The sequence below is a fragment of the Alligator sinensis genome, unplaced genomic scaffold (assembly GCF_000455745.1).
Source record: "Alligator sinensis unplaced genomic scaffold, ASM45574v1 scaffold264_1, whole genome shotgun sequence".
In the NCBI taxonomy this organism is placed as follows: domain Eukaryota; kingdom Metazoa; phylum Chordata; order Crocodylia; family Alligatoridae; genus Alligator; species Alligator sinensis.
The window spans coordinates 4,713,976-4,740,886 of NW_005841831.1; the positions used below are offsets into that span (position 1 = coordinate 4,713,976).

The 26,911-nt window shown below is 45.5% G+C and overlaps 2 protein-coding genes across 7 annotated transcripts in view; both read left to right on the forward strand.

The window, feature by feature from the left end:
* The first annotated feature begins 9,003 nt into the window (after positions 1-9,003).
* Positions 9,004-22,683, forward strand: PTAFR (platelet activating factor receptor). Of its 4 annotated transcripts, XM_025211905.1 has the most exons (4): positions 9,045-9,138; positions 16,293-16,379; positions 16,849-16,907; positions 18,430-22,683. In XM_025211905.1, the coding sequence occupies exons 1-4, from the start codon at positions 9,066-9,068 to the stop codon at positions 19,576-19,578; spliced, it is 1,368 nt and encodes a 455-aa protein (XP_025067690.1). In that variant the 5' UTR covers positions 9,045-9,065; the 3' UTR covers positions 19,579-22,683. The 4 variants fall into 4 exon arrangements, with proteins under 4 accessions (XP_025067744.1, XP_025067806.1, XP_025067690.1 ...); XM_025212021.1 differs by lacking the exons at positions 16,293-16,379; positions 16,849-16,907 and adding an exon at positions 11,872-11,951 and having other exon boundaries at positions 9,015-9,138; XM_014523189.2 differs by lacking the exons at positions 9,045-9,138; positions 16,849-16,907 and adding an exon at positions 11,919-11,951.
* Positions 9,013-26,911, forward strand: part of EYA3 (EYA transcriptional coactivator and phosphatase 3) — a 137,601-nt gene continuing 119,702 nt past the window's right edge. For all 3 annotated transcript variants that reach the window (XM_006014817.3, XM_006014819.3, XM_006014820.3), the window contains exon 1: positions 9,013-9,138. The gene's annotated coding sequence lies outside the window, so the exon portion shown is untranslated. The remainder of the gene's footprint in view (positions 9,139-26,911) is intronic.

Consider the following 26,911-nt stretch of genomic DNA (forward strand, 5'->3'; position numbering starts at 1 on the left):
CCGCTGACATTTTTCAACATGGGGATGGTGATACACATGACACTGGAATCTGCTGGAGAGTGGTAATTACCACACTCCAGTAGACTTAATCGAGCCTGCTCTGACACGCTGTAATTGCAGCATGTCAGAGCAGCCTTAATGCATGTATATAGGTGCCCCAAAATCCTAAGGGGAAGGAGGAGATTGCTGGAAAGATGCTGGACTTCAGAAAAGCAGACTTCAACAAACTCAGGGTACTGGTAAGCAGGATCCCCTGGAAGGCAAGTCTGAGGTGGGGGAAAGGCATCCAGGATAGCTGGCTGTACTTTAAAGGAGGCCCTTTTAGGGGTGCAAAGGCAACCTAGCCCAATGCAGCAGAAGAAACAGAAGTGCAACAGGAGACGACCAGCCTGAAAAGACAGCAGTCTCTTCAATGAGTTGAATCTCAAACAGGAATTGTACAAAAAGTGGAAACTTGGTCATGTTCCTAGGGAAGAATTAGGATGTTGCATGGGCATGCAGGGAGAAAATTAGGGAGGTCACAGCATGATCTGGGATGCAACTGGCAATGGAAATAAAAGATAAGAGGAATTCTCCAAGTATGCCAAGAGGAAAAAGACCAAAGAGACCGTAGATCCCTTATGAAATGCAGAAGGCATTCAAATTATGGATGACAGAGAAGGCTGAATTATTTTAATGCTTTTTTCACATCTGGTATTTGACCTTATTCATGAAGACTGAAATTGGGTACAGCTGGCAGCAAAGGTAGGGAAGGAGACAAACAATCTATAGCAGTGACAGAACAGGTTGGGGATTAATTAGAGGAGTTAGATGGTTACAAGTTGGCAAGGCCAACTGGGATGCAACTTGGGGTACTAAATGAATTGGCTCAGGTAATTTCAAAGCCATTAGCCATCCTCTTGAACTCACAGAGGTTGGTTGAGATCCCAGATGATTGGAAAAAGGGCAGGTGAAGATATTAAACATTACTGGACCCAGTGAAAACCCCTGGGGAACTTCAGTTGATACCTTCTCCCAACTAGACATTGAGCCTTTCATGACTACACATGGAGCACAATGATTCAACCAGTTATGTATGGCTTCCCCAGGGGTCTTCATTACATCCAGTAATGTTTAATATCTTCATTAATGATTTGAACAATGTGACTGAGTGCTTGCTTAGCAAATTCATGCATGACATAAAGTTGAGCGGAGTTGTAGACATTCTGGAGGATAGGGCAAGGATCCAGAATGACCTGGAACAATGGTCCTTAATTAATCAAATGAGATTCAACAAAGACAAGTGCAAAGCCCTGCACTTGGGACAAAATTATTACATTCAGGAATACAGACTATGAAATAACTGGTTAGGCTGTATTATTACAGAGAAGGACCTGAAAGTTACTATAGACCAGGGGTCAGCAACATTTTTGGGCACAGTGCCAAAAACACCCACAATGACAACTTGTAAGAAGTTGGTGTGCCAGCGGTGGATGATGGGGAACCCAATCCTTGCTGTTGCTGTGTAGCCCCAGCACCTTCCTTGCCATCCACCCAGAGGCTCACGCGCCAAACAAAATGCCTTCGACTGACACATGTGCCGGGGGTTGCCTACCCCCGCTATAGACAGTAGTGTAAGGGATACATCTCTTGTCAAACAGTTAAGCCCCACCCTCTGATAGGGGCCCTGCTACTTGGCTGCAATCTTGGGACCAGCTGTCACATCCCTAACCCATGACTTCTGCAACCAGAAGTCCCACCCCTTGCCCCAGAAGTACCCCTTTTGAGAGGTGGTTTGCAGCCTTCAAAACTGAAGTCCCAGCCTGGCATGTGGTCTGTGACATCAGAAATCACACCCCCTCCCTGCCATGTTTGTCCGGGAATCCCCTGTCCCCATCACATGGCCTGGGACATCAGAAGGTCCACACACCCTGCCCTAAAATCCACCTTTTTGCCACCATGTTGGTCCCAGAGTCCCCTGCTCCATCACATCAGCAGGCCTGCCCCTTGACTGGGACACAGTCCTGCTTCATGGCCCGCCCCGGGGGCTCAGAAGTTCTGCCTCCATAGGTCACAAAACACCGGCATGCCCTACCAGGTAATGAGGGGCTGTGACCCCTCTAACAACTTGCCCCACCACCCTCAACCAATGGGCAGGTGTTTCCAGGCTGTGGGACCTCCCTGAGACTGGCACTGAACTAATTGGAGCAAGTACAGAGGTGGGACCTAGACTGGAAATGACTGGCTTCCCAACAAATCCTCTTGGAAAACCCTCTAAAGCAGGCCACATGTCTTTGGAGACCATGCTAATTCAGGCAGATGCAAACATGGATTCTTATACTATGGAAGCCCAGACAGTATTCCAGCATGTCTCAGCAGCACTATGGATGAGAATTCAGTGCTCAAGACAGATTCCCTGACTCCCAAAACAGGCCTAGGGACCATGGCAGAGACAAATATGGATTCTTACACTACCCTGGTAAAGCTCTTTGTTCCTGCTTTACCACCAAGGCTTGTCAGATACCTGCCAAGAAAATGCTACTGTAGGGATAGCTCTGAGGAGGGAGAGATTAAGGAGTAGCCCCCTAACCCAAGGGTTGCCCAAGATGCCCGATACCCAGACTCCTAGAGCAGGTGCTGAGGATTCTGGAGAAGAGGGGCACCTTGTGCTGGATGCCAAATAGGAAGAAGATCTCTCCGAGGGAGCGGAGGCACTGGTGAGTGGCTTGAACTGTGGGTGTGGGGCCCTTAAGGGAGTTGGTGGTAGGGTTTTGGCAGAAACCCTAGCAGGGCAGAAATTAGCTATGAACTCCTTAAATGGTGGCTAATTAGGCTTTTTCCTTTGAAATGCCTCTGCAGCTACATGAAGCCTTTCTAATGACACCAGAAAGATAGCACATCACCAGACCTGTGACCCCGATATTGGAAAAGAGAAACTCTTTTAATGACAGAGTGTCTCAGGAGAAAGTAATGATTCTTTGGCTTTTTAGAAGACAACTAGGAATTGAAATAGTAGGTCCCATCGTGTATGAGGAACACAAAAGCCTCATGAAATCTCTCATCCGTGTTTGTTGTTGTGGCATACTGAAATATTGCTTGAGAAAGCCCATGCAGTCTTCAAAAGGTCCCTGTCTCCTAGCTGCACCAAGGGAAGGAAGCCACGAGTGTGTACTGGACAGACAAGGATATAAACTGGACAGTTTGGGGACCTTGTACTGAGCTGTGTGTGGAAAGTGTTCTACCAGCTATTATTGAATTGGGGTACTCTATGGATCATCTGCGCCTCGCTGAGAAACATTTAGCTCAGGGCATAGCAATTATAAATCATTCATTTTTCTGAAGACCCAAATTCTGCTTTGTATGGAGTGATCCATGAAGAGGATAAGCCTCTGGTACCCTACACTGAAAGCTTGATTGGGACAAGAAATTATAAGTTCCGGCTCCAGAGAAAAGCTTAGCCAGGATATAGTATAGAACTAGCAAAAGCAGTATATTTTGTATAGACTTTCATGGAAATAGCCTGCTTTAAAATGAATTAATCACTGAGAATGGAAAGCTCAGAACAAACATGTAGCTTTCACTGCAGGGTAAAGACATGGGGTACATTTTTTAAAGGGGAGAGAGCGCGAGAGTGAGATTCATTTTCTGTAATCAAACATTTAAAACTCTGTGTGCGCTTTGAGCATGGGCTCTTCTAGTTCTGGGTGTATGGTTGTGAGGTTTAAATTTGTTAAGCACTTTAAAGCATGGGGTTTCGTTTGGACTTGTAACATTTATATGAAGTTAAGTTTTCATTTTGTTGAAAGCCAGTTCTTGATGATGAGATGCCAATGTCCTAATTGATCTCACCCAACACTTTCAAAAAAGGAAGGAGTGGTTTGGAGAATTAGTTCCTAGAAACACCAGAGGGATGTTAACCAGACCAAAGGCCTCTAACAGCACTAACACAAAGCCACAGAGATGCTTCCCATGAGGATCAGAAGGCCAAAAGGACAAAGGAAACACACCAGCGAACCCTGAGAAAACCATGTGTAAACACAAGAGTTCAGAATTACAAAGCTGGTGCTTTGGAGCTTGTGCATACTGGTTGAACACACTTTAGAGAAGTCTCAGAAGGAGATTTTTCATCTGTTTTTGAAAGATCACGATTACTGTGAAAATAAAAAGAGGAACTAAAGTGTTGGGGGGGTGCAGGCAGATGTACATGTTTCAGGAAGAGTGTGCAGCATGTTTTGAAACATGTTTACTGTTGCAGCAAAAGGGCAGATTCTGCCTCGAAGAGACTAAAGCAACAGCACATGACACCAGGGAGAATTCATTTTAAAATAGTCTATTTCCATGAAAGTCTGTACAAAAATTACTGCTTTTGCTAGTTCTATACTATGTCCTGGCTAAGATTTTCTCTGAAGCAGGAATTTATAATTTCTTGTCCCAATCAAGCTTTCAGTGTAGGGTACCGGAGGCTTATCCTCTTCATGGATCACTCCATACAAAGCAGAATTTGGGTCTTCAGAAAAATGAATGGTTTATCATCGCTACGCCCTGAGCTAAATGTTTCTCAGCGAGGCGCAGATGATCCATAGAGTACACCAATGCAATAATAATTGGTAGAACACTTTCCACACACAGCTCAGTACAAGGTCCCCAAACTGTCCCGTTTACATCCTTATCTGCGGCTAGGAGACGGGGACCTTTTGAAGACTGCATGGGCTTTTTCAAGCAATATTTCAGTATGCCATGAGGCTTTTGCGTTCCTCATACGTGACGGGACCTACTAATTCAATTCCTAGTTGTCTTCTAAAAGCCAAAGAATCATTATCTTCTCCTGAAACACACTGTCACTAAAACAGTTTCTCTTTTCCAATATTGGGGTTACAGGTCTGTTGATGTGCTGTCTTTCTGGTGTCATTAAAAAGGCTTCATGTAGCTGCAGAGGCATTTCAAAGGAAAAAGCCTAATTAGCCACTGTTTAAGGAGTTCATAACTAATTTCTGCTCTGCCAGGGTCCCTGCCAAAACCCCTACCATCAACTCTCTTAAGGGCCCCACATCCACAGTTCAAGCCACTCACCAGTGCCTCTGCATCCAGGAAGCCATGCACCTGTCAGGGCGGGGAAAGGGTGGGAGGGCTTAACAATTTGATAAGAGGCATACCCTTTATGCTACTGTAGACCATAAGCTGAATATAAACCAATGTTTTGCTCTTGTTTTAAAAAAGGTTAATAGCATAATGAGCTGTATTAACAGGAGTGTAATGTGCAAAACAAGGGAAGTTATTCTTTCATTCTGTTCCTCACTTGTGAGGCCTTACCTGGAGTACTGTGTCCAATTTCGGGCCCACGCTTCAAGAAAGACATGAACAGATTGGAAAAATTCCAGTGGAGAAAAGCAATGATGATTAGGGGTCTGGAAAGCATGACTTACAAGGGAAAGCTAAAAGAACTAGGGTTATTTTAGACTGGAGAAGAGAAGACGTGGGTGATTTGATACTGTCTTCAAATACCGGAACAGTGATTATAGACAAGACAGGGATGGGTTTTTCTCTGGGGCTGTAAGAGTCAGGACTGGGAACAATAGTCCTGAACTGCAGCAGAGGAAAATTAGATTGGTGATATGGAAGAATTTCCTGACTCAGAGGGTGTTCAAACATTTGAACAGGCTACCTAGAGATGATGTGGAATCTCCTTCCTTGGAAATTTTCAAGAGCACATTGGACAGACACTTGCCTGCGATAATTTAGTCAGGGATGGTCCTTCCTTGAGCAGGGTGTTTACAATATACAACTCTGAGGTCCCTTCCAGCCCTACTTTCTTACGATCCTATGAAATGTTCTTGCTCAGCTCATGAACTTAGTAACTTAGTCCCTTCCCTGGCAAACCTAATGCTAGGTGTTATGCAATGAGCTGAAGGACACGAAAGCAATAAGGACAGACACTCACAGGGACTCAGGTTCTGCGTGTGTGCATCTCCTCTCTGAATACAGCTCTACAGTCTCCTTTTATGACCTCTTCCAAACAGTAGTGCAGCAGAGAGGTTGCGATGGGCCAGCTGAGGTAAGGAAGTGGCTGGTGAACGGCACACAGGCAGGTCATGTGCAGGGGTAGCGGTGAGGCACAGAGGTTGGAAGAGTTCTGGCAGCAACACATGGGGAGGGGACGGATGTTAGTCAGTGACAGTACAGGGAGAGCACCCAGCTCCCATGGGGCTCATCTTTCTCCAATCTTTCTCGCTTTTAGCATGAATGTAGGATGGCTCTGCCTCTGTCCCCGAGCTGCCTGCCTTGCCCTCTACTGCTGCTGTAGCCCAGGGTTGCAGACTATCAGAGCACATGCATTTCTTTGTGCCCAGTAGGGCTGTGAGAAGCTTTGGTCCCCGATTCAATTTGGTGGAGGTTTGGCCCGATCTGGTGACCAAATCTCTGAATCCGAATTGAATCAGAGGGCCCTTTAATCTCTCCAAATCGATTCGGACAGATTCGGCAGTTCGGATATAGATACAGCTTTAAATGTTTTTTCTACATACGTCTAGGTAGCAGGGGCTCTGAACGCTGTGGTGCTGGGGCAGATGCAGCATCCCACAGGGATCTTCAGCGCGCTTGGCAGCAGACCTGGAAGTGGACCAGAAGCACTTCCAGTCCATGTCCAGGTCAACTGGGGAGCACGGGGGGGTCCCCCCACACCTCCCTGGCTCGGCAACTGGTGCCTCCTGGTAGCCGATCGCCGAGCCAGGGGAGGTGCGGGGAGGAGGGCTCCTTGGCAGACCCGGAAGTGGACCAGAAGTACTTCCAGTCTACTTCTGGGTTTGCCCCCGAGCACGTAGAGCCCCGCCGCACTCCTGTGGGATGCTTCATCTGCCCCAGCACTGCAGCGATCATGAGCCACGCTGCTACCTCCAGGTGTGTAGAAAAAAAAACTTTTAAAGCTGTTCCCGTGTCCAAATCCCTGATTTGCTGAATCAACATTGAATCTTCAGATTCAGATTTGGCCAAATTGAATCAGGGATGGTGATCCAAATCAACGAATTAAATCACCATCCCTGATTTGGGCCAAATCCAAATTGAATAGGGCCCATTTTGCACAGCCCTAGTGCCCAGTGTAGGGGAAGTGATGAGCTTTCAATCACATAAAATCCTGTTAAGGGCAGGAGTACCAGAGGCTGTTTGGTTGAGAGTTCCTTATTTTTTATGGCTGCTTGGAGATATTTAAAACAAAACAAAACACCAAACAACCAACAGCCCCCCCCTCCCAAAACTGCACTGCAGTATACTGAAGAAGCAGTGCATTACTTCAACCCAAGTACTTTGCTGCATCTGTAAAAGAGCAGGCACATCAGCAGGGCTTTTTGGCACTTTTAGCTAAAGCCAATTCAGTCAGCTCTTAGATAAAAATCACCAAAAAGGCTCCCCTGAAGTGCCCAGTCTCTACAGACATTGGGCGAGCCAGGTTGATATAGCGTGCTGCCTCTAGAGCCAAAAGCAAAACAATCCAAATGAATGTGTCATTTAACTGGTCCCAGCAACACAGGCTTCAAAACCCCAGGGATAGTCTGCACCATAGGGTTCAGTTACAGATATCAAACAAGCCAACGGAAACACTCCCAGTATCAGTTAGGTCTCACCCTATAATATTTCTTCAAAGACTCCTCCCTCAACAGCCAACCATTTACCCCTCTTCCACTTACTTCCTAGCCCTGTTCTTTTATTTATGGTCAGCCAGTCTTTTCCAGTCATTATTGCTAATTGCCTGCCAACAGAGGCCCCTTACTGAGTAGCTTCTTGCCGTCTAGCTAATTGATCCAAGCTGCCAGCCTACAGCCTGTTACAGGAGGAAAGAAGACTTCCTTGTGTTTTCCTAAGAAAGGTCTGAGCTGATTTACAAATCTAACTCCAGCAGTAGATTTGAGTACATATAGGTGCCTCCCTCTACCTCAGCATTAGCTGTCTAACAACTCTGAGAGGCCCTGCCTCTGTCATCAGCAGTTCCTGTTGGCCAGTTTAGGTGACCCCTTGCTCAGGATGTTAGCCGCTAGATCCTATTCATTGGTTCCCAACTCTTCTCATGCACAACATAGTCTGGATGCCTGATTTGAGACTGTTGATTCTAGTAGGCAGATTCCTTTGTGGAATTAGTCCACAGTGACCTATAGTCATAGTGAGCTCTTGGACAGCTTGAGTTCACTGCCCTGAAGCCTGTTCTGGAGAGACTCTAATATTATCCTGTGTGTGAGTATTGCTACCCGGTTAAAATGGCTAGATAGAAACCACCACTTTTGATTTACTAGGTCAGATCCTGGTTGCGTCAGGGGAGGTGTCTAGGCACACGTCCCTCTGCTCCTCTGATCCTGGGGCCCTGCCTACTAAACCAGTTCATAGGAGTAATGCAGAGTGGTCTTCAGGCTGCTTTAGGTTGCCCCCAGCTATGCTCAAATGGGTGTGTATTGCAAGGCATAACAACATCTCAGGCCAAGTCCTCTTTCCTCCAGTCATACTTTCTTTAGTGGGTCATTGGGAGGTAGTGGTAGAAGAGTTGTTATAGTGGCTCACTATCCCCTGAAGATCCCTTTACACAGCAGTAGACCTGAAGTGGCTGGATTCTCAGCCACTGGCTAAAGTTGTAAAGGAGACTGCCCTAGAGAACTAGCCCAGTTGCCTTTGGAAATCTGAGCCTTTACATGGAGCAACCTATTTTTTTGCCTCTAATTTGCTTGGATTTGTAAAGTAAAAACAGCTGGTTAAACATGCTATACATGGAACGCTATGGTTGATTCTCATTCAACCAGAATCAGGCAGTCAAGTCCTACTTGGCCTCCAAAAGACACCTGTGATACCTCACTGTTTTAGGAACAAAGTTGTTGGGAACCATGAAGTGCTGTTTTTATAATCTGTCAGGGTTTCCCTTGTGGTTAAGCTTTTTTCTTTCCTCTGCATCTTATTTTCTCGGTAATGCTGTCACAATGAATTTCCTGTTCTCTAATGACTTTGCAGGCAGCTCTCACAATCCTTTTACTTCTGCAATTCTGATGAACTACACAAGAGGGGCACTTGCAGCCCCAGGATGAGGTGGATGAACATGGATATGAATTTGCCAAATGAAATATGTTGCAGACCACTGCTCCACAAAGCCTGAGACCACAGACATCACAATGAATCCACTTGATTCTGGTAAGTAAGGACTGAGTTTTGATGGTACTATTCGGATGGAATTCTTTACTGCAGTCGTCCTGTATTTCTTAGCATGGCTTCTATTCCTACAAGCTTTGAGCCACACCACTTAAATGGTATTTCTATTCTTTATGAGGTAACATGTCCCTGTGGAGAGAGTACTGGAGTAGGAATCGGGCTGTGGGGCTAAGTTACCAGCTTTTCCATTATTCTACTATTTAAACTCAGAAACCATTTTCTCTGTGTGTGCTTCTATTCCTCCATGTGAAAATGGACCTTTGTTAGATGCTTGGCGATCACTGAATGGGGCATTAAGAGTATTGTTTGTGGTTATATAGGGCTACATTCATAACAGAGACTTAAATAATACAACATGCAGTCCATTTGAAGAGGACTAGAATCCATAACCATCTCATGAAGACTTAGGAGCTTTAAGGATTTTTTTTAAATGGGAGTGCAGAAGCAGCGACTAGTACTGCAAGGGTGGCTGCACCCCCCCCGCAACAAGATATGCAGAACACTCCATGGTAGCAGCAGGCAGAACAGAAAGCGGAGTGCAGCATGCAACTGCACTCCAGCAATCCCTCTGGATCGGCCCCTGCCTGAAGAGTATCCTAATCACTGGCTGTGTGTCTCTGCCCCAGTGAGTCCTTAAGGTTTTATACAAAGTGGAATGACTTCCACAGAGAAGAGTGAGAGTTTTGCTTCAAAATACCTGGTAACCCAGTTGTGGAGGGCATGCTGTTAAGCCATGAGGAGGAAGTGAATTCAAAATACCCAAGAATGAAGAGTTAATGGAACTTGGGTCTGACAGGCCCTGGGCAAGTGCTCTAACCCTCAGGCTAATGAACAAAAGGCTCTCCTCCTATGGCTTGCTTCCAAGCCCTTTACCATCTTTGGTCATTTCTTCCTCCATCTATGTTTTGTTTGGGGTTAGGTGTGGTGAAGATTTGAGTGCCCCACAAGTGTGCACATGGGGAAATGCCTATCTTGTGAATCGCATCTTGTGAATGCCTATCTTGTGAATTCTGTGATCGGGTCCCCCTGATCCACCCCCCACCCCATGCCCTGCCCCCAGATCACTCCCCTGCCATCCCAATCCACCTGAGAGCAGTGGTGGGAGAGGAGGGGGGTTCCCCCGCTCAGCCTGTTCCCAGGCTCCCTGTAGCCTGTGCCATCCCTATGCACCCAGATCCAGTCCCCACCAGGCCCTGCAGCTGCCTAGAAGCTCCTTGGTCTCCCAACCTTTTCCTTTGCCTCCCCTTCAGTTGCAAGGCATGGTGGAGGCTGATCTGGCAGTGTGGTCTGCAGAGATCACTGGAGCAAGCAGGGAAGGGGAACACTGCCCCCCTCCCAGCACCTTTGTCAGTCTTAGATGGATAGGTGAATCAGGGAAGCAGGGCAGTGATCCAGGGATGGAGAGGCTGATGGGGGCAGAGGGGGCAATTGGGGTGACAGGGGAGCAATCTGGGGGTGGAAGGGGAGATTTGTGGATTGGGAAGAATTTGGGAGGCAGACAGGGTAGCAGCTTGGCAGCTCCGCACAATCTGCTCAAACACCACCCAAATAAGGGGACTGTGTACAGAACCAAGGTTCTGCTATGGCCACATGATTGGCCAAATTAATCCCCACATGCCCTGGTTGCCTACATTTCACACTTCACTACCCCTCACTCATCCTGGCTGATGAGCCACATGCATGAGCATGTGCATGCATGAGCATGAGCTCATCGCACATGCTCACTCCAGTTGCTGATAGGTACAGTCCCCACTCCAGTTCCACAAGGTCTCCTCTTTCTTCTGATGCATGCATTCTAATTGCTTCACGTGCAGAAGGAGGAAGGAAAATGGAGTTAGTATAAAAAGGTGCAAACAGCAGTCCAGTCTGGTCTAGCCATACAGCAGCAGCTGGAAGTACTCCGAGTCAGTTCTGTGCCAGCACTGAATGCACTCTAGCACCCTTTTATGGAACAAGCAAGAAAAGGCTGTGCCAGGACCTGGCAGATGGAACGCAGCCATCCTTGGCCAGCAGATGAATCGCCCAAGTCATGAGAAAGGGCATAACAGGGAAGCTTCTCAGAGTTCTTTGAGAAGAGAGAGAGCCACAGGTCCTGAGCCAGATCCAGCTTCCTTATTCTGCAAGGAGAGTGAAGAACCTAAGTGTATAAGGCAGAACCAGATGTCCATGGGCACAGAGAGTGACTGGGGGCACAGAAAAGGCTACAATGAGGAAAGTAGATTTTGTGTAAACACTTTAGGAAGAGTCACAGACAAATCTAGGGTAAACACACTTGTTGGGTCAGCCAAAAATCTGTGGAGGAAAGTTCAGGTGGCTCCTTGTGTCACTGACTGAGCTGTGATTAGGCACAGCTCCTGCTGTGAGGTACCTCCAGGGCATTTCATTGGTATCCAGAATGCTTGTGGCACAGCCTCCCCCTTGCTCTGTCTTCAGTGTCTACAGTGAACCTCACAAGATACAGATGAGGGTGAGTGGAGTGAATTTTTTCTTGGGATCAGTATATAATATTACCTGTTGTGTTTTCTAAGGAGTTTACAAACAAAGGGTCCAGCAACGGGATCAGGCCCTTTGTTAGCTCAAGTTTTAAGCTATCAGGACTAGAAAATTAGGAACCTCTCAAACAATGTAGTATACTAACATCATACTGAATTTTTCCAGCACTTTCAGTGGAGGCTTTCAAACTGTTTAAACTTATTTAATCTTCTTTCTTCCCAGTGCTGTGAAATGTAAATATTATCCCACTGGAGGAAACTGAAGGGCAGAGAGGCAGTGTGAGGCCTTGGAGCTTGATCCTGGTATGTCATCCATGTCATTTTATAGAATCATAGAAAACACAGAAAATCATTAGGGTTGGAAGGAACCTCAGGGGGTCATCTAGTCCTCATAGCAGGACCAACCCCAATTATATCGTACCAGACAAGGTTTTGTCTAACTAGGTCTTAAAAGCCTCCAAGGATGGAAATTCCACCACTTCTCTGGGTAACCTGTTCCAGTGCTTTACTACCCTCCTTGTGATAAGGTTCTTCCTAATATCTAATTTAAGTTTCCCTTGCTGCAACTTGAGACCATTGCTCCTTGTTCTGTCACTTGCACCACTGAGAACAGTTTAGTTCATCCTCTTTGAAACCACCCTTTAGGTAGTTGATTAGGAGAGTCCACAACTTCCCTGGGCATTCTTTTCCTGCTGCTATTAAATCCCCTCTCAATCTTCTCTTCTTCAAATTAAATAAGCCAAATTCCCTCAGCCGCTTCTCATAAATCATGTTCCCCAGCTCCCTCACCATTTTTGTTGCCCTCTGCTGAACTCTCTCCAATTTGTCCACATCCTTTCTGTAGTGTGTGTGTTGGGGGAAAGGAGGTGCAAAACCAAACATAGTACTCCAGATGTGGCCTTACCAGTGTGGAAGAGGAGAAGAATCGCTTCCCTCAATCTGCTGGCAATGCTCCTGCTAATGCAGTCCAGTATGCCATTAGCCTTCTTCACAACAGGGGCACACTGTTGTCTCATATTCATCTTATTGTCCACTGTAACCCCAGAGACTTTTCTGCAGAGCTACTGCTTAGCCAGTCAGCCTCCAGCCTATACATGCGATTGTTCTGTCCTAAGTGCAGAACTTTGCACTTGTTCTTTTTGAACTTCATGAGATTTCTTTTGGTCCAATCCTCCAATCTGTCATGGTCTCTCTGAATCCTAGCCCTATCCTCCAGTGTATCTACTACTTGCCCCAGCTTGGTTTCATCTGCAAACTTCCACTCCATCTCTTCTTCCAGGTCATTGATGAAGGTACTGAACAAGACTTCCTCCAGAAGTGGTGCAGGCACCTACTCTGGACTCATTTAAGAAATGTTTGGATGCTTATCTTGCTGGGATCCTTTGCCCCTATCTGACTTCCTGTCCCTGGGGCAGGGGGCTGGACTTGATGATCTTCAAGGTCCCTTCCAGCCCTAATGTCTAGGAAATCTATGAAACAAAACTGGATCCCAGACTGACCTCTTGATACCAGCTGCCAACTATGCATCAAGCCATTGATTACTACCCTCTGAGCCCAATGGTCTACCCAGTTTTCTATCCACCTAACAGTCCATTCATCCAATCCATACTTCCTTAGGTTGCTTTCAAGAATGTTGTGGGAGACCATATCAAAAGCCTTGCTAAAGGCTTATCTGGTATATGGGGCCAAAACCTGGAGCACCACTAGTCTAGGTCAGTGGCCCACCCCTCTGGCCTGATGGGCCTAGGTTACACCACAGGCCAGGTCCCATATAAAGTTGGCACGTGGGTTTGGTTCATGATTACAATCCCATGTGCTGGCCTGGCCTTGTGTACCAGGCCAACCAGTGCAACTGGATCTGGCTGCACATCAGCCCAACCACATGAGCTGAGATGATCTAGCATGCAGGGCCATGTTATCGAGATCACATAGCTCCTCATGGTTCCAGAAATGTGGTAGCAAAGGAACAGCAATTAACGCTGCCACCACTCCTCCTGTGCAAAAATTCCAGACTCATGGGGAGCCCTGCAAGTCAGATGACACAGTTCCATGGGCCAAATCTGGTCTGTAGGCCAGAGGGTAATGGACCTAGACTTAACAAGTTTAGTGGACCAGCTGTCATTAAGATGCATAAAAGGCACAAGTTAAATATATTTGGAAAAAAACCTGGATGACACATTCACATTTAGCAATGCTAATGATTGTTTTTTCAGTTCCACCAGTATTAGGGGAAATGATAAATAGAAATTACTGACGATTATAAATGAATCTGTCAGAATGGGAGTAAATTCCCACAGGGGGCTGTATTGGGCCCAGTGTTATTCAAATAATAATGTCTCTCTACTCAGCACCAATTAAGCCTCATCTAGAGTACTGTGTACAATTTTGGGTTCTACATTGTCAAAAGGATGTGGAGAAGTTTGAGAGGGTCCGGAGATGGGCGACAAAGATGGTAAAGGGCTTGGAAGCAAGTCATAGGAGGAGAGGCTGAAGGAGTTAGGTATGTTCAGTTTGTGGAAAAGGTGCTTAAGAAGAGAAATCATAGCAGTCTTCAAGTACTTGAAAGGCTGCCAAAAAGAAGGAGAATACTGTTTCTCTCTTGCTGCAGAGAATAGGACATGAATCAATGGCTTGAAGTTGCAGTAAAGTAGGTTTAGACTGGATACCGGGAAAAACTTCTTTACTGTTAGAACAGTGAGGCAGTGGAAAAGACTGCCTAGAGAAGTTGTGAACACTTCCAGTGATGGAGAGTCCAAGAAGAGGTTGGACAGCCACTGGTCAGGGACGATCTAGGTATAGCTATACCTATGTTCTACTATGGGCATTTCCCATGCTTCTGGGCTATGCTGGTTCCCACTTGGAGCTGGGAGGTTCCTGGCTAGAAGGTCATGCCCTTCCAGTTGGGGTCAGACTGATTGCCATTGTTGGGGTTGGGAAGGAATTTTACCCCATAGTCAGATTGGTACGGACTGTGGGAGTTTTTGCCTTTCTCTGTAGCAGTCTGGGGAGGAGGAAGGAGGCATGGCTCTCTTCCTGGGATCTCTTGAGTGTATATCAACAACCTCTACAGCATCAGGATGTTGGCTGCCCTGGTTCCCCTGCTTTACCTTGGCAGGTTAGGATTTTATGTCTTGTGTTATGTCAGGGCTTACTGTGTAATGTTACTAAGAGGTTAGACAGTGGATTTTTATAGGATGGTTTGGATAGAAATGATCCTGCCTCAGTCAGAGGGTTGGACTAGATGGCCTATGGAGGTCCATTTCAGCCCTACTTCTCTATGATTCTGTGATCTAAGGCTCATATCTTCTAGGTCAAAACGAAAGACTCTGAATATTTCAGAAGCATTTGAAAAACCATTTGAATGGAGAAAGAAACAAAGAAGTGTCTGTGATAAATAATGAAATAGGCATATCTCACATCAAAAGATAGCTTATAACCTCTAAGCAATATCCTTTCCTTACATACATAAATTTAAAGGTTCTCATGTACTTTCCTGTTTTTATCTGTTTACACTTTTTTTCATAAGTTCTTTCCCCACTTTGGGAAAAATAATGACCATATGGGAGTTATGGCTCTCAAAAGTCAATAATATTAATACTTTACATGTATACTTTTATAACTCCGGTATGGCTATTTCTTTTTTCAAAGTGGGGAAAGGCTCTATGGGAAAAATGTAAACAGATAAAAGTGGGAAAGTACATGAGAAATGTGTGGGGAAAACTAATATGACATAACACAGTAGTGGAAAAAAGCTGGTTACAGCCTTCCTCCTTAATCGAATGAAAAGAACAGAGGACTGGTTCTACTTTGCCATCATCAGTAGAAGCATTCAGGCTACACATAATATTAATCAGATGCATAAACTCATGCCCAATTCAAACAGAAGTAAATTTCTGTACTAATGCCCATGTCAGGGTTTTATGCCACTAGATTCCAACCTATCAGCAATGCATGAGCTAGGGCTACAAGAGGCTGAATCAACGCTGCTTAACTTCAGGGGATGAATAGAATGCTAGACACCTTCCTGTGGATAGATCCAGGGTTTATAAAAGTGGGGTTCAGCATACCACCCCTCAGACCATATGAGAATGGGGCAAGATGTGGTTGGAGTCCTTGACCAGAGAGAGCTACTGGGGAGCCAGGAATGGAGCCAGCGCACAAAGGTGCAAGGGGAACCTTCCTGCCACAGCCACTGTCACTGCCACTGTCCCTGGCTGACCCAAGCATGTGAGAGCCTTGGAGTCATTCCTGTCCCATTCCAGCTGCAGGGAGCAGCTGTTCAGGGTGCCAGTCTCTGCAGGGGACAATGACAGTGGCTTGCAGGTTCCTCCTTCCAGTGCCTGCTCCATCCAGGTGCCCCCTGCTAGGTAGAAGCAAGTGCTGGAGCAATTAATCTACACTCCACCCCCACTGTCTGTAGCTGAGCCCATATGAACTTCTTTACAGTTAGTGGCCAAGGTCTGGAATGGGCTCCCAAGGGTGGTGGTGCTCTCCCCTACCCTGGGGGTCTTCAAGAGGAGGTTAGATAGGCATCTAGCTGGGGTCATCTAAACCCAGCCCTCTTTCCTGCCTATGCAGGGGGTCGGACTCGATGATCTATTGAGGTCCCTTCCAACCCTAACATCTATGAATCTCCCCATGCAGCTACTCCCTGCAGCCTATTACTGGAGTGGGGCAGGAGCAACTGTGGCACTCCCCTTGTGCCTGAGTCAGCCAGCAACAGTGACAGTAGTAAGTGGGTTTCTCCTTCTACTTATGCTCCTGGTTTGTGGGGGAGACCTTTCGGGGTGTGGCTGGGAGCAGGAAGAAGATATCTGCCTACTGCTGCTGCTGTCTCCTGCTGAGCTGAGAACCCTGTACAGCCACAGTCTGTGGCTGGAGTGGATTATGAGCAGCTTTGGGGCCCACCTTGTTCAGCTTTGGGGCCCATCCCGGATCGACTGAGGACAGCAGTGGCCATGGAAGATGTTGGGGTGGGATTGCACCATTGCACAACCCCTGGATCCAATTCTGCCTTCCCCCTCTTCCACACTTCCTATTGGCTGACCTCTGCACCCTCATCTGTAATGTGCTGGCTAATGCAAAACCTGACCAAAGGCGCTTAGATGTCTTTTTTCAAGTTAAGGGAATATAGGGTGTCTAATAAGTATGAATTTCTGAATTCTGTCTGTGAGCTCACACGCATATCCCTAAATTTTAGGTAGGAGGATGCACAGAATTGTTGTGCCTCAACACCTTTTGGAATCCGGTGCAAAGAATGTAAGCCATATTTGGAAGATTAGAGGTTGTATAATGAAAACTTGAGACTCAAAAAAGGCCTTGAGGACCATAGTGACCATGAAACTAAGCATAAATCCTCAGGGCAGCATGGTAGCTAAAGGAGCAGATGATCTTTGCTTGCTTTCAATTTTGAGGTATTTTAGGGGGAGAAGGGACTACCGCTGTAACTCACAGAGCACTGAGGGTACTGCCTAATCAAAGTGGCCATCCAGAGTTCTACATAGGCCACAGGTCTGAAGGTACTTTAACCAGAGCCTTTTCTTAAAGCCAGTGTAAAAGGCAGTGGAAGGCTTCAGCAGCCTTCCTAGTTCATGATGAAGAACAGAGGAAGTGTATACAGTAAAGCCATTTTCCAAGGACCCTAGTGCAGGGGTAGACAACCCCTGGCACAGGTGCCAGAGTGTGGCGTGTGAAGACATTTTGCTTGGCACGTGTGTCTCAGGGAGGGCAGTAGGGAAGAGGCAAGGGCTGCACTGCCATTACAAGGGTTGGGCCCCTCATGGCTCCCCCACCATCTGCCCCTGGCATGCCAACATCTTACAAGTCAAGATTGCAGGTTTTTTTGGTACCCTGCCCAAAAACATTGCCGACCCCTGCCCTAGTTTGTTCCTTAACAAACATATCCCTTCCTCCAACAAATAGGTGAAATCAGCAACTTCAGCCTTTGCCTGGCTTTTCAGAAACAGGCTCTAGCATGTTTTTCTCAGGTTCTCTGGGCCTGTTGCTATAGACGTGCTGTTACACAGAGAGCTGTTAGCAAATTATGAAAATCTTTCTGTTATTTATGTAGCAACAGTTTTGCTTGCTCAACAGGAAAAGAGTAAAGGGAAGAAGTAACTCATATAAAGAGCAAGAGCAGGTCAGATGATCCAGGAGCCAATAAAGGGCAGCTAGACTGGAGGGGTAGAGGAAGTAGCTGGACAGAATCTTGTAGGATGCCAACCCAGTCTGTATCTTAAAGGATATGACTCATTTGGTGCCTAATGTCTTATGATGTGACCAGCAGTAGTCCATGCAGATGTCAAGATACTGCACAAGTCATGTGGGTTTTGTATCAAAAATACAACAGCATGGTTAGAATAAACTGTCCCATGCTTTAGAGATGTCTCTCTCAGTTTCCTAGAAAGGCAAGGTAAGGAAAATGATGGAGTGGGTGGGATAGTATTTGTCCATGATGCTGAAGAGGTGAGATAAATTGGGTGAGAGAACAAGTGTATGTAGGTATGAAATGGGAATAATACAGAAGAGGGGGAAGAAGGAGAGGGGCTGGGTGGATGTATGTTTAGAGAAGAGGAGAGATCAAGGTGTGGCAGGGGGTCAGGCTAAATGATCTGTTCAGGTCCCTCCTGACCCTAGCTACTATGAAACTATAAGGTGCAAGTGGGTGCAGGAGAGGCAGAACTTCTGCGGTCAGAGTGGATAAGATTGAAAGCATAGAGGCAGCATTGGGGTTGGCGGTGTCCCTCACCTCATAACTTTATTTTTTGTTTTATGTTTGTAGCCTAAGAAGAAAAGTAGAGCACAGGAAATTCTGCACTGGAGGACTCAATTTGGTGGTATAATGTTCTCAAAAGATGAACCTGTTGCTCTCTTATCTGATGCTACCACAATCATGACCCATAACATCTCATGCCAGATAGACTCAGAGTTCCGATACACTCTTTTTACCATCTTCTACAGTGTTATCTTCATTCTGGGCTTCATTGCCAACTGCTATGTGCTGTGGATTTTCAGCCGTGTTTACCCTGCAAGGAAACTCAATGAAATCAAGATAATCATGGTGAACCTGACAGTAGCTGACCTGCTCTTCTTGGTCACACTGCCCCTGTGGATCATTTACTATTATAACCGAGGGGACTGGATCATGCCGGGATTTCTGTGCAATGTGGCAGGCTGGTTATTTTTTGTTAATACGTACTGCTCTGTAGCCTTCTTGACAGTCATCACATACAACCGATATCAGGCAGTGACCAAGCCAATCAAAGCTGTTCAATCCAGCACCCGAAGAAAGGGTATCTACATCTCAGCAGCTATCTGGATTGTGATAGCAGGCAGCACTTTGTACTACCTTTTTGGCTCTGGTGTTACAGAAGAGAAAATTGGCTCTAGCAATGTCACACGGTGTTTTGAGCGCTATGACAGCACTGGAGACAACATGTCCATCCTTGCCATCCACATGATCATATGCATTATATTCTATATCATTTTCCTGGTTATTCTGGGGTTTAATGGGACCATTATCAGGACACTGCTTTCCAAATCGGCACAGCCTCGACGGAGTGTCCATGTCAAGCAGAGGGCATTTTGGATGGTGTGCACAGTCCTAGCTGTGTTTGTCATATGCTTTGTACCTCACCATCTTATCCATCTCCCTTGGACCTTGACAGTCCTAGAAGTGTGGCAGAAGGAAAACTGTCCACTCCGCCAGCAGCTCAATGATGCCCATCAGGTGACTCTGTGTCTGCTGAGTACCAACTGTGTGCTGGACCCCATCATTTACTGCTTTCTTACCAAGAAGTTCCGGAAGCACCTTTCAGAGAATTTTAAAAGCATGAAAGGGAGTCGCAAGTGTTCCAAACAAACCACTGAAATTGTGATTGAGGGCACGATACCCCTCACGTACATCCCAGGTGCAACTATCAGAAACTAATGGGATCCTACTGTTGACTGAGCCAGTGGAATTACTGAGATCAGCAGCTACCTCTCTCCCTAAAAAAAAAAAAAAAAAAGAACTGAAATGCACTGGGGGCTGGTAGAAGCATCTTCTGCTATGAGCAGGAGTTTCATAGGTAACTGAGCGCAGCTCAACCACTTTGTTTGTCTGTGAGGAAAAATGTCATTGACTTTTTTCTCTAGGGAGCTCCAGAAATCTGAGCATTTCTGGAAATACCCATTAACCCATCTCAAGTTCTGGCACCACAGACTGGACTCATCTGTGTAGGTATGAGCATAATGAGATGCCAACACCATGGGGCAACTCAGCTTGCCCCTGCCATGGAACATAATACTTGAGTATCTGAAAGACAGATCAATGACTGAACAGACCCCTTAAAATTCATGTGATTTTCACTCCTGGTGCTGTTTGTATGTCTTGCTACTCAAACAGGTAATGTTGCTATGTGCCGTTAAGCAGCTGCTGCATTCCTCTAAGGTGCTTGCATATCTCTGGTATTGTAGACTGAGCGTAAACTTTAACTCCATCCAGCACCTTAAACTGGCAATACCTAACTGTCCTTTTCATAGTGCACCAGGTTAAAAAGGGCTGAGTGGGGAATAATTTGGAACCAGGGACTGAGACTCGGGTGTTCCTCAAGATGCTATGAGATGAGTGAAACTTGGAACTTTAAGGCAGAACTGCTGGATACAGCTTGAGGTGTAAGCTCAAGCACTGAGTCAAGGGTAAAAGTGCTCCTGCCCCAAAGAATATGGCTATATTCTGTATGGGCCCACAGAGAGCTGGCTTTTCTGTAGGTGGCAGACTGTTGCAAATCATGGGACACTTCAGTCTCATAGGCTAACCCTGGATTGCTTAATAGTGAAATTCCCCCTAGCAAAGGAAGTAGAACAGGGTGGGGAACATGGTTTAGGTGCCACATAAATTCATGGTTTCTCTATTTTGGAAAATCTTTGCAGCTGGTAACAGGGAAACATTATTTACCACATTGAAAATAGGAAAAGATATTTATACTCATTAATAGTGATTTGGTAGTATCAGCCAGAGGACTGCCAGATAAGTTTGTGTGGCAGACTTGAAATGTTTCCAAATATAGGGTCACCACTGGTATCTGATTTATGTAAGTAAAAAAAGCTGAATAAAATAAGGCATGCCTTTACTTCCTCTAGGTTAGACTTCTGTAATGAACTGCTAAAGGCTACCAATAAAGAGTGTGTTGATGCTTTTTCTAGAGTTAATATAGCACCTAACAGTTAGTAGGGTGAACCATTCTGAGTTCTTAACACTCATGCCCAAAGCTGCCGTGTTCATGTGAACTGAGATACAAAGCAACAGTGATGAACTTTAACTCTTCAAGGATCTGAGATTTATCTTCTGGAAGAATATCCTCTCATATCTATGATCCATTGGGACAAGGAAGATTGGTTAAGAGCCACTTCCAATGGGAAGATGAAGTGAAAGTCCTCAGTTTTTAAAACTTAATTTATTTAATGAATCCAACTTTATCAAATAACACATTTAAGATTTAAAAATACATCCAATCCCCTTATTTATACATAAAGACATATACATTTTGTCCATCTGCAGTGTTCCTTAGCCCAAATCAATGGCCACAGAGAAATCGTCTTTCTTTCTTTTTTTCTGTCTCTGATGGTTACTTTACAGTTTGGTTGATTTTTAAGCCATATGGTTTCTTCAACTCTCTATAAAATTTGCTTAATAATTCACTCCCTCCCCATTATCTCAGAATTCTGCATAATACAAAGCTCACCATCTCCTACTCATCTAAGATTTTTAGATTTTGAGTTTGTTCCAGATTTGTTCTTAACTGTTAGCTCACAGAACTTGCATTTTCCTCTCAGTAGAAATAAACGAGCTGAGCCAAGGACCGTCCATAAGATCATAGGAAAGTAGGGATGGAAGAGATCTCACAAGTTCATCCAGTCCAGCCCCTGCTGGAGACAGGATTGTCCCCAACTAAACCATTACAGTCAAGTGTCTGTCCAATCTTGCTCTTGAAAATTAGTAAGGATGGAGATTCCACAATTTCTCTAGGTATCCTATTCCAAAGTTTGACCACCATCATAGTAACTTCCTCCTAATCTACAGCCTAGATTTCCTCTGCTGGATTTTGAGGCCACTGCTCCAAGTCCTGTCTCCTATGGCTACAGAGGAAAGCCCTTCGCTCTTCTCCAAACTGAATAACCCTAGTTCTTTAGCTTTTCCTCATGAGTCTTGCTTCCCAGACCCCTAATCATTTTTGTGACTCTCTCCTGGACTCTTTCTGATTTGTTCACATCTTTCTTGAAGATGCCCTAAACTGGGCGCGGTGTTCCAGGTGAGTGCTGAATAGAGTGCCAGCCAGTGCATCAGCAGGGGTTAGGAAGGTCTGGAAAAGGCAACAAGGCTCACCTCTGTGTTGAAAAGCACAATGGAGCCCATCTTTAAAGGGACTCTTCAGAAATGAACCTTGGCCCTGGTGCAGCAACAGGTGTTGTGAGGATAGAAGGTCCAAACCTCCAGTACATTGCCACAGTACTCAAGGTGGGGCCTCACCAATGCTGACCAGAATGGAAGAATCACTTCCTTTGACTTCCAAAATGAAGTCTGTTAATACAACCCAGTATGCTGTTGGGTTTTTTGTGTAACAAGAACACACTATTCACTCACATTTCGCTTATGATCTACTGTAACCCCTGGGTCCTTTTCAGCAGTATCATAGCCTAGTCCAAGGGTTTTCAGCCTTTTTTAAAGGAGTGTACCCCTTCTAGGAGGTAGGGGAGAAGGGGCTTGCATGCGGTGGTGGTGGCAGCAGCAACGGCGCAGAGTAGTGGCTGGCAGCAGTGGCTGGTGCATGTAAGCTTCCCTCTGTGTGTGTGTGTGTGTGTGTGTGTGTGTGTGTGTGTGTGTGTGTGTGTGTGTGTGTGTGTGTGTGTCCCATTTTCCGCCATGTCTGTCCAGCCAGACAACACCTGTGCAGCCTGCAGAGGGGAGCTGCTGCCCTCACCCCCCACCCCTGCTCCTGGGAAGCAGTGGCATGGGGTGGTGGGTGGTAGCACTCTGTCCCCACCCACCTGCATGTACCCCCTAGCCCCTTTCCAAGTACCCCCGAGGGTACATGTACCCCTGGTTGACAACCCCTGGCCTAGTCTATCATACCCCAGTCTATATTTGTGTATGCAATTATTCCATCCCTAGTGCAGGACTTTGCACTTGTCCTGTTGAGTTCTAATTGACTGACTGCAGACCATTCCTCCAGTCTGTCCAGGTCATTCTGAATCCTAGTTCTACTCTCTAGTGTTTCTGCAAATTGACCCAATTTGATGCCATCTGCAGATTTGCTAAGCATGTACTCCAGCCTATCATCGAAACCATCAAAGAGTTAAACAGTATTGAATCCAGTGAAGAGCCCTCCTCCCAGCTAGACATTGAGCCATTCATCACTACTCATTGATCATGATGATCTAGCCCGTTATGTACCCACCTTACAGGACTTTTGTCTAGTTTCTATTTCCTTAGCTTGTTAATGAGAATGTTGTGGGAGACCATGTCAAAAGCCCTGCCAAACCAAGGTATATCACATTCACTGTTCTTCCTGCATCCGGCCTGTCACATTATTATAGAACAAAATAAAGCTGGTCAGTCATGACTTGCTCTTGGTGATTTCTCTAGGTGCTTTACAATAGAATCCTTGAGGAACGGCTTTATGGTCTTTTCAGGTATCTAGGTCAGGCTGACTAATTCTCCAGATCCTTCTTCTTTCTCTTTTAAAGATGGAAACTAAACTTTCCTTTTTTCAGTCATCTGGGGCCTCACCTAACCTTCACAAATTCTTAGAGGCAACTAGTAACTGAAGTTATCTCAACTAATTCCTTCACTATCCCATTTGGAAAATGGGATTTTTATACCACTGAAAGCATCTACATTGTCTAAGTAATCCCTGACTTGCTCTGCCACTACCCTAGGTGGTTTGTCTCCTTCCCTACCTTCACTGCCAACTATGCTTATCATCAGGTAGCTGACCTTATTTATGAAAACTTAAGTAAAAGAGGCAATAAATAATTTAGCTTTCTCTGCACCTTCCATAATTAGATAGTCTCCTACAAAATGCAGAAGGCAGTTACAAGTTGGGCACCACTCCAGTCTTTCTTCCCACCCTGGAGCTCATCTTCCACAAGGTTCAGCTGCTTTGTAGTGCCCACCACACAATATAATTCCTATTAGGTATTAATTAAGAAGGGAAGATGCTTACAGCTCACGAGGATGTTAACGTGGTACTCGGTTCTCTCTCAATTTCTGTTCTCTTGCCTTCAGTTTGGATAACAGTTGTTAGGCCTCCTTGCTCCACTGTCTCCAACCATCTTGCTTCTCTTGGTGTGCTTTGCATTTCTCCAGGCTCACTCTGGCTTTACTGCTCACTAAGCCTTCTCAAGCCCCTTTTCCTCCATACTCTTCCACCCTCTGTTGCTTTCTTTCTTTATATTGGATCCCGTCCTGGCTCCTGCAGGGACCTCTTCACCCCTTTGCTAGCCCTCCCTGGTCCTCCGGGTTAACTGAACAAAACCAAGCCGCCTCAGCTCTCACAACAAAAAGAAAATACATTTCCCTTCCCCAGGGTAACTATGTCTTTTTAAGCCCTGTGCTCAGGCTTTAGTGTCCCTCTTTCTTAAGGCTGTAATTCTTCCCCACCTTCTACCAGACTACTAGCTTCAGGGTAATTCCTTACATTTCTTTCTGTTACAATCCTAGAGCTGCTGCAGCATTTTCTTTCAAAGGCTCCTTGGTACCATCAACTTACTGTCTTTAAAGGTATCCATTCTACCATTAGAAGTTCATACCTGTAATTCCAGTACAGTAATCGCTTTTGTACTCTGGCCAAGATTTAACTGTAATTTCTTTCAAGTGACCCAGTAAATTGTCTTTTTCTGTTTCTATTTTTATTTGCTGCAGTTTCATATCTGATAAAGGAAGTAACTTGACAATTAAGTTTATATAAGCTTGAACCTCTGTGTCAAAGGTCTTTTCTGATTCCATAGCTGGATGTACAGCTCTAGAGAATACATCAGCAATAAATACAAATTACTTACTGTAAAAATTGAATCATCCTTTTGCAGCTTGAGCATCATTCTTTGAATCCTCAAAATGCAATCATTTCAGTGGCTTGTTAAATAATGTTATCAGAGGTTTGTGGTCTGTTTCCACATATAGAGTCTGTCCACAAATATATTGGTAAAATCTCTCACAGGCAAATAATATAATGTATCATTATATAAACAATATTCTCCTTCTCAAGCTGTGCATATCTGGCTTCTGTCTTGGCAAATGACTAAATGCAAAGGCCATTGGTTGCCAACTGTCAGTATATTTTTGCAAAATCAGTGCACCAACACCTAAGAGGGATACATCCGACAATTTTTTAATAGGTTTTCTAGGTGTATAGAATTTAAATAGTGCCTTTTGCATCAGCTTTTTCTTCAAAGCAGGCCATAATTATTCTTGTTCTAATCTAGCTTAATTCATTTTCTTTCTTGAGGAGTATCCTCGCTGGTGTTGTTTTTGCTAATGATTTAGGTCTGAATTTACCCACATCATTTAATATTCCAAGAAACCACTGCGCTTTCTTTTACTGGAGATGTGGTATCATTTCAATGGCTTTAATACTTGTGTGGTCAGGTTTCACTCCTTCAGTAGAGATGAGATCCTCTATAAAAATCAGTTCTGTGATGCCCAGCATGCACTTCACTCTATTCAATTTCAAATTGACAGCTCTAGTAGCTTCCAACAGCCTCCCCGAGCCTGTGATCATGTTTTTCTTTGGTGGAGCTTTGGTTGATATCATCCATAGAGATGTCCACATCAGGTATATACTCATAAATCATGTGTATGGTTTTATGGAGCACAAGCAGCACGAAAAGGTAGACACACAAATCTGTACCTTCCAAAGGGAGTACTAGATGTACATAATTTAGAGTTCTCCTCCGTGTGATTCAACTGCCAAAAACCTGAGGAGGCATCCGGTTCACTGAAAAATTATGTATTTGCAGATTGAGCCAAAATCCCTTCCCTATTTGGCAATTTAAAATGTTAGAATTTGATAGCCTTGTTGAGGTTTCTCAGATCCAGGCACACGCATAACTGTCAGTTATTTTTCTCTATAATATCTACAGGGTGTACCCACTGTGAAGGTTCTGGATTTTCTGTGTCCCTTGTACCACTTGTAAATTTCCCATTCTTGCTAACTCCACCTTCGGTCTATCGCGGAGAGCAAAAGAACAGTTTTCTGCACACCTGACTAATGGGTGGCACTTGCTTATTTATCTGAATTGTATATTCACCTGGGAAGCAACCTAGCCCTTTAAATAAAATCTTGACATGTCTCATATTCTGGGTCTGTGTCTCATTGTACTGCAGTCACACACTTAATGAGATTAAAATTTCACAACTACCAGACCCAAAATTGTTGTAACCTCCTCCACTATCCTTCATTGCACTGCTCCCCATCCCCAAAAGCAGTCTGCAGAGGTAATGGTAAGCTATGACTTGTCCTGGAGGATAAGGAAGTGCACAGCTGGAGCCTTTGCTGGAATGAAGACCGTGAGGCTGGTTTGGATCCATTCCAGGCTCAGAAAGAGGGTCTGGGGAGGTGGGCAGGTTATGGGGGAAATGGGAGAAGACATATAGAGGTTCTTGTTTCAGGAATTTAAATACAATCCCCAGCTACTGCTCTTCCAGCGTAGTCTGCCAATTCTGGTGGGCAGGGGAGTGGTGAATGGGGGTGCAGCCATTCCTGCAGCATCCATACCCCCTTTACAAAATACTGGGTCCACCCATGACAGCACCATGGCTTTGCAGAAAAAGTCTAAGCATGTGGGGGTCTGGGAAAAAGGGGTTAGTCCTCCAGACAGCCAATCAGCATGCTGCTCTGTCCTTGGCTGTCCTTGGGGTTGTCATTGGGCTAGAAGTGCACTGATACATCAGTCCCATATTGGATTGGCACCAATATAGGGAAAATTGACAGTATTGGAAATTGGCTTTTTTTGCCTGATGTGACCAATAACATGGCCGATAAATGGCCTGTGCACGCACATAGCCACATCATGCACGGGGCCAGGAGCATAGCCCGGTGGCTTGGAGAGCAGTGTCAGGCTGGTAAGTCTGTGTGGGGGAAGGGGTGGTGGGATGGAAGGGGTATGTGGGGGGAAGATGAAGGCCCCTGTGGTGAGGGAGAGTGGGGCTGGGGCTGAGGCAGGTGCTGCAGGGCAGGGCTTGGGGCAGGGGTGCAAGTGGCTCGTCTGGGGAGACTGGGGGG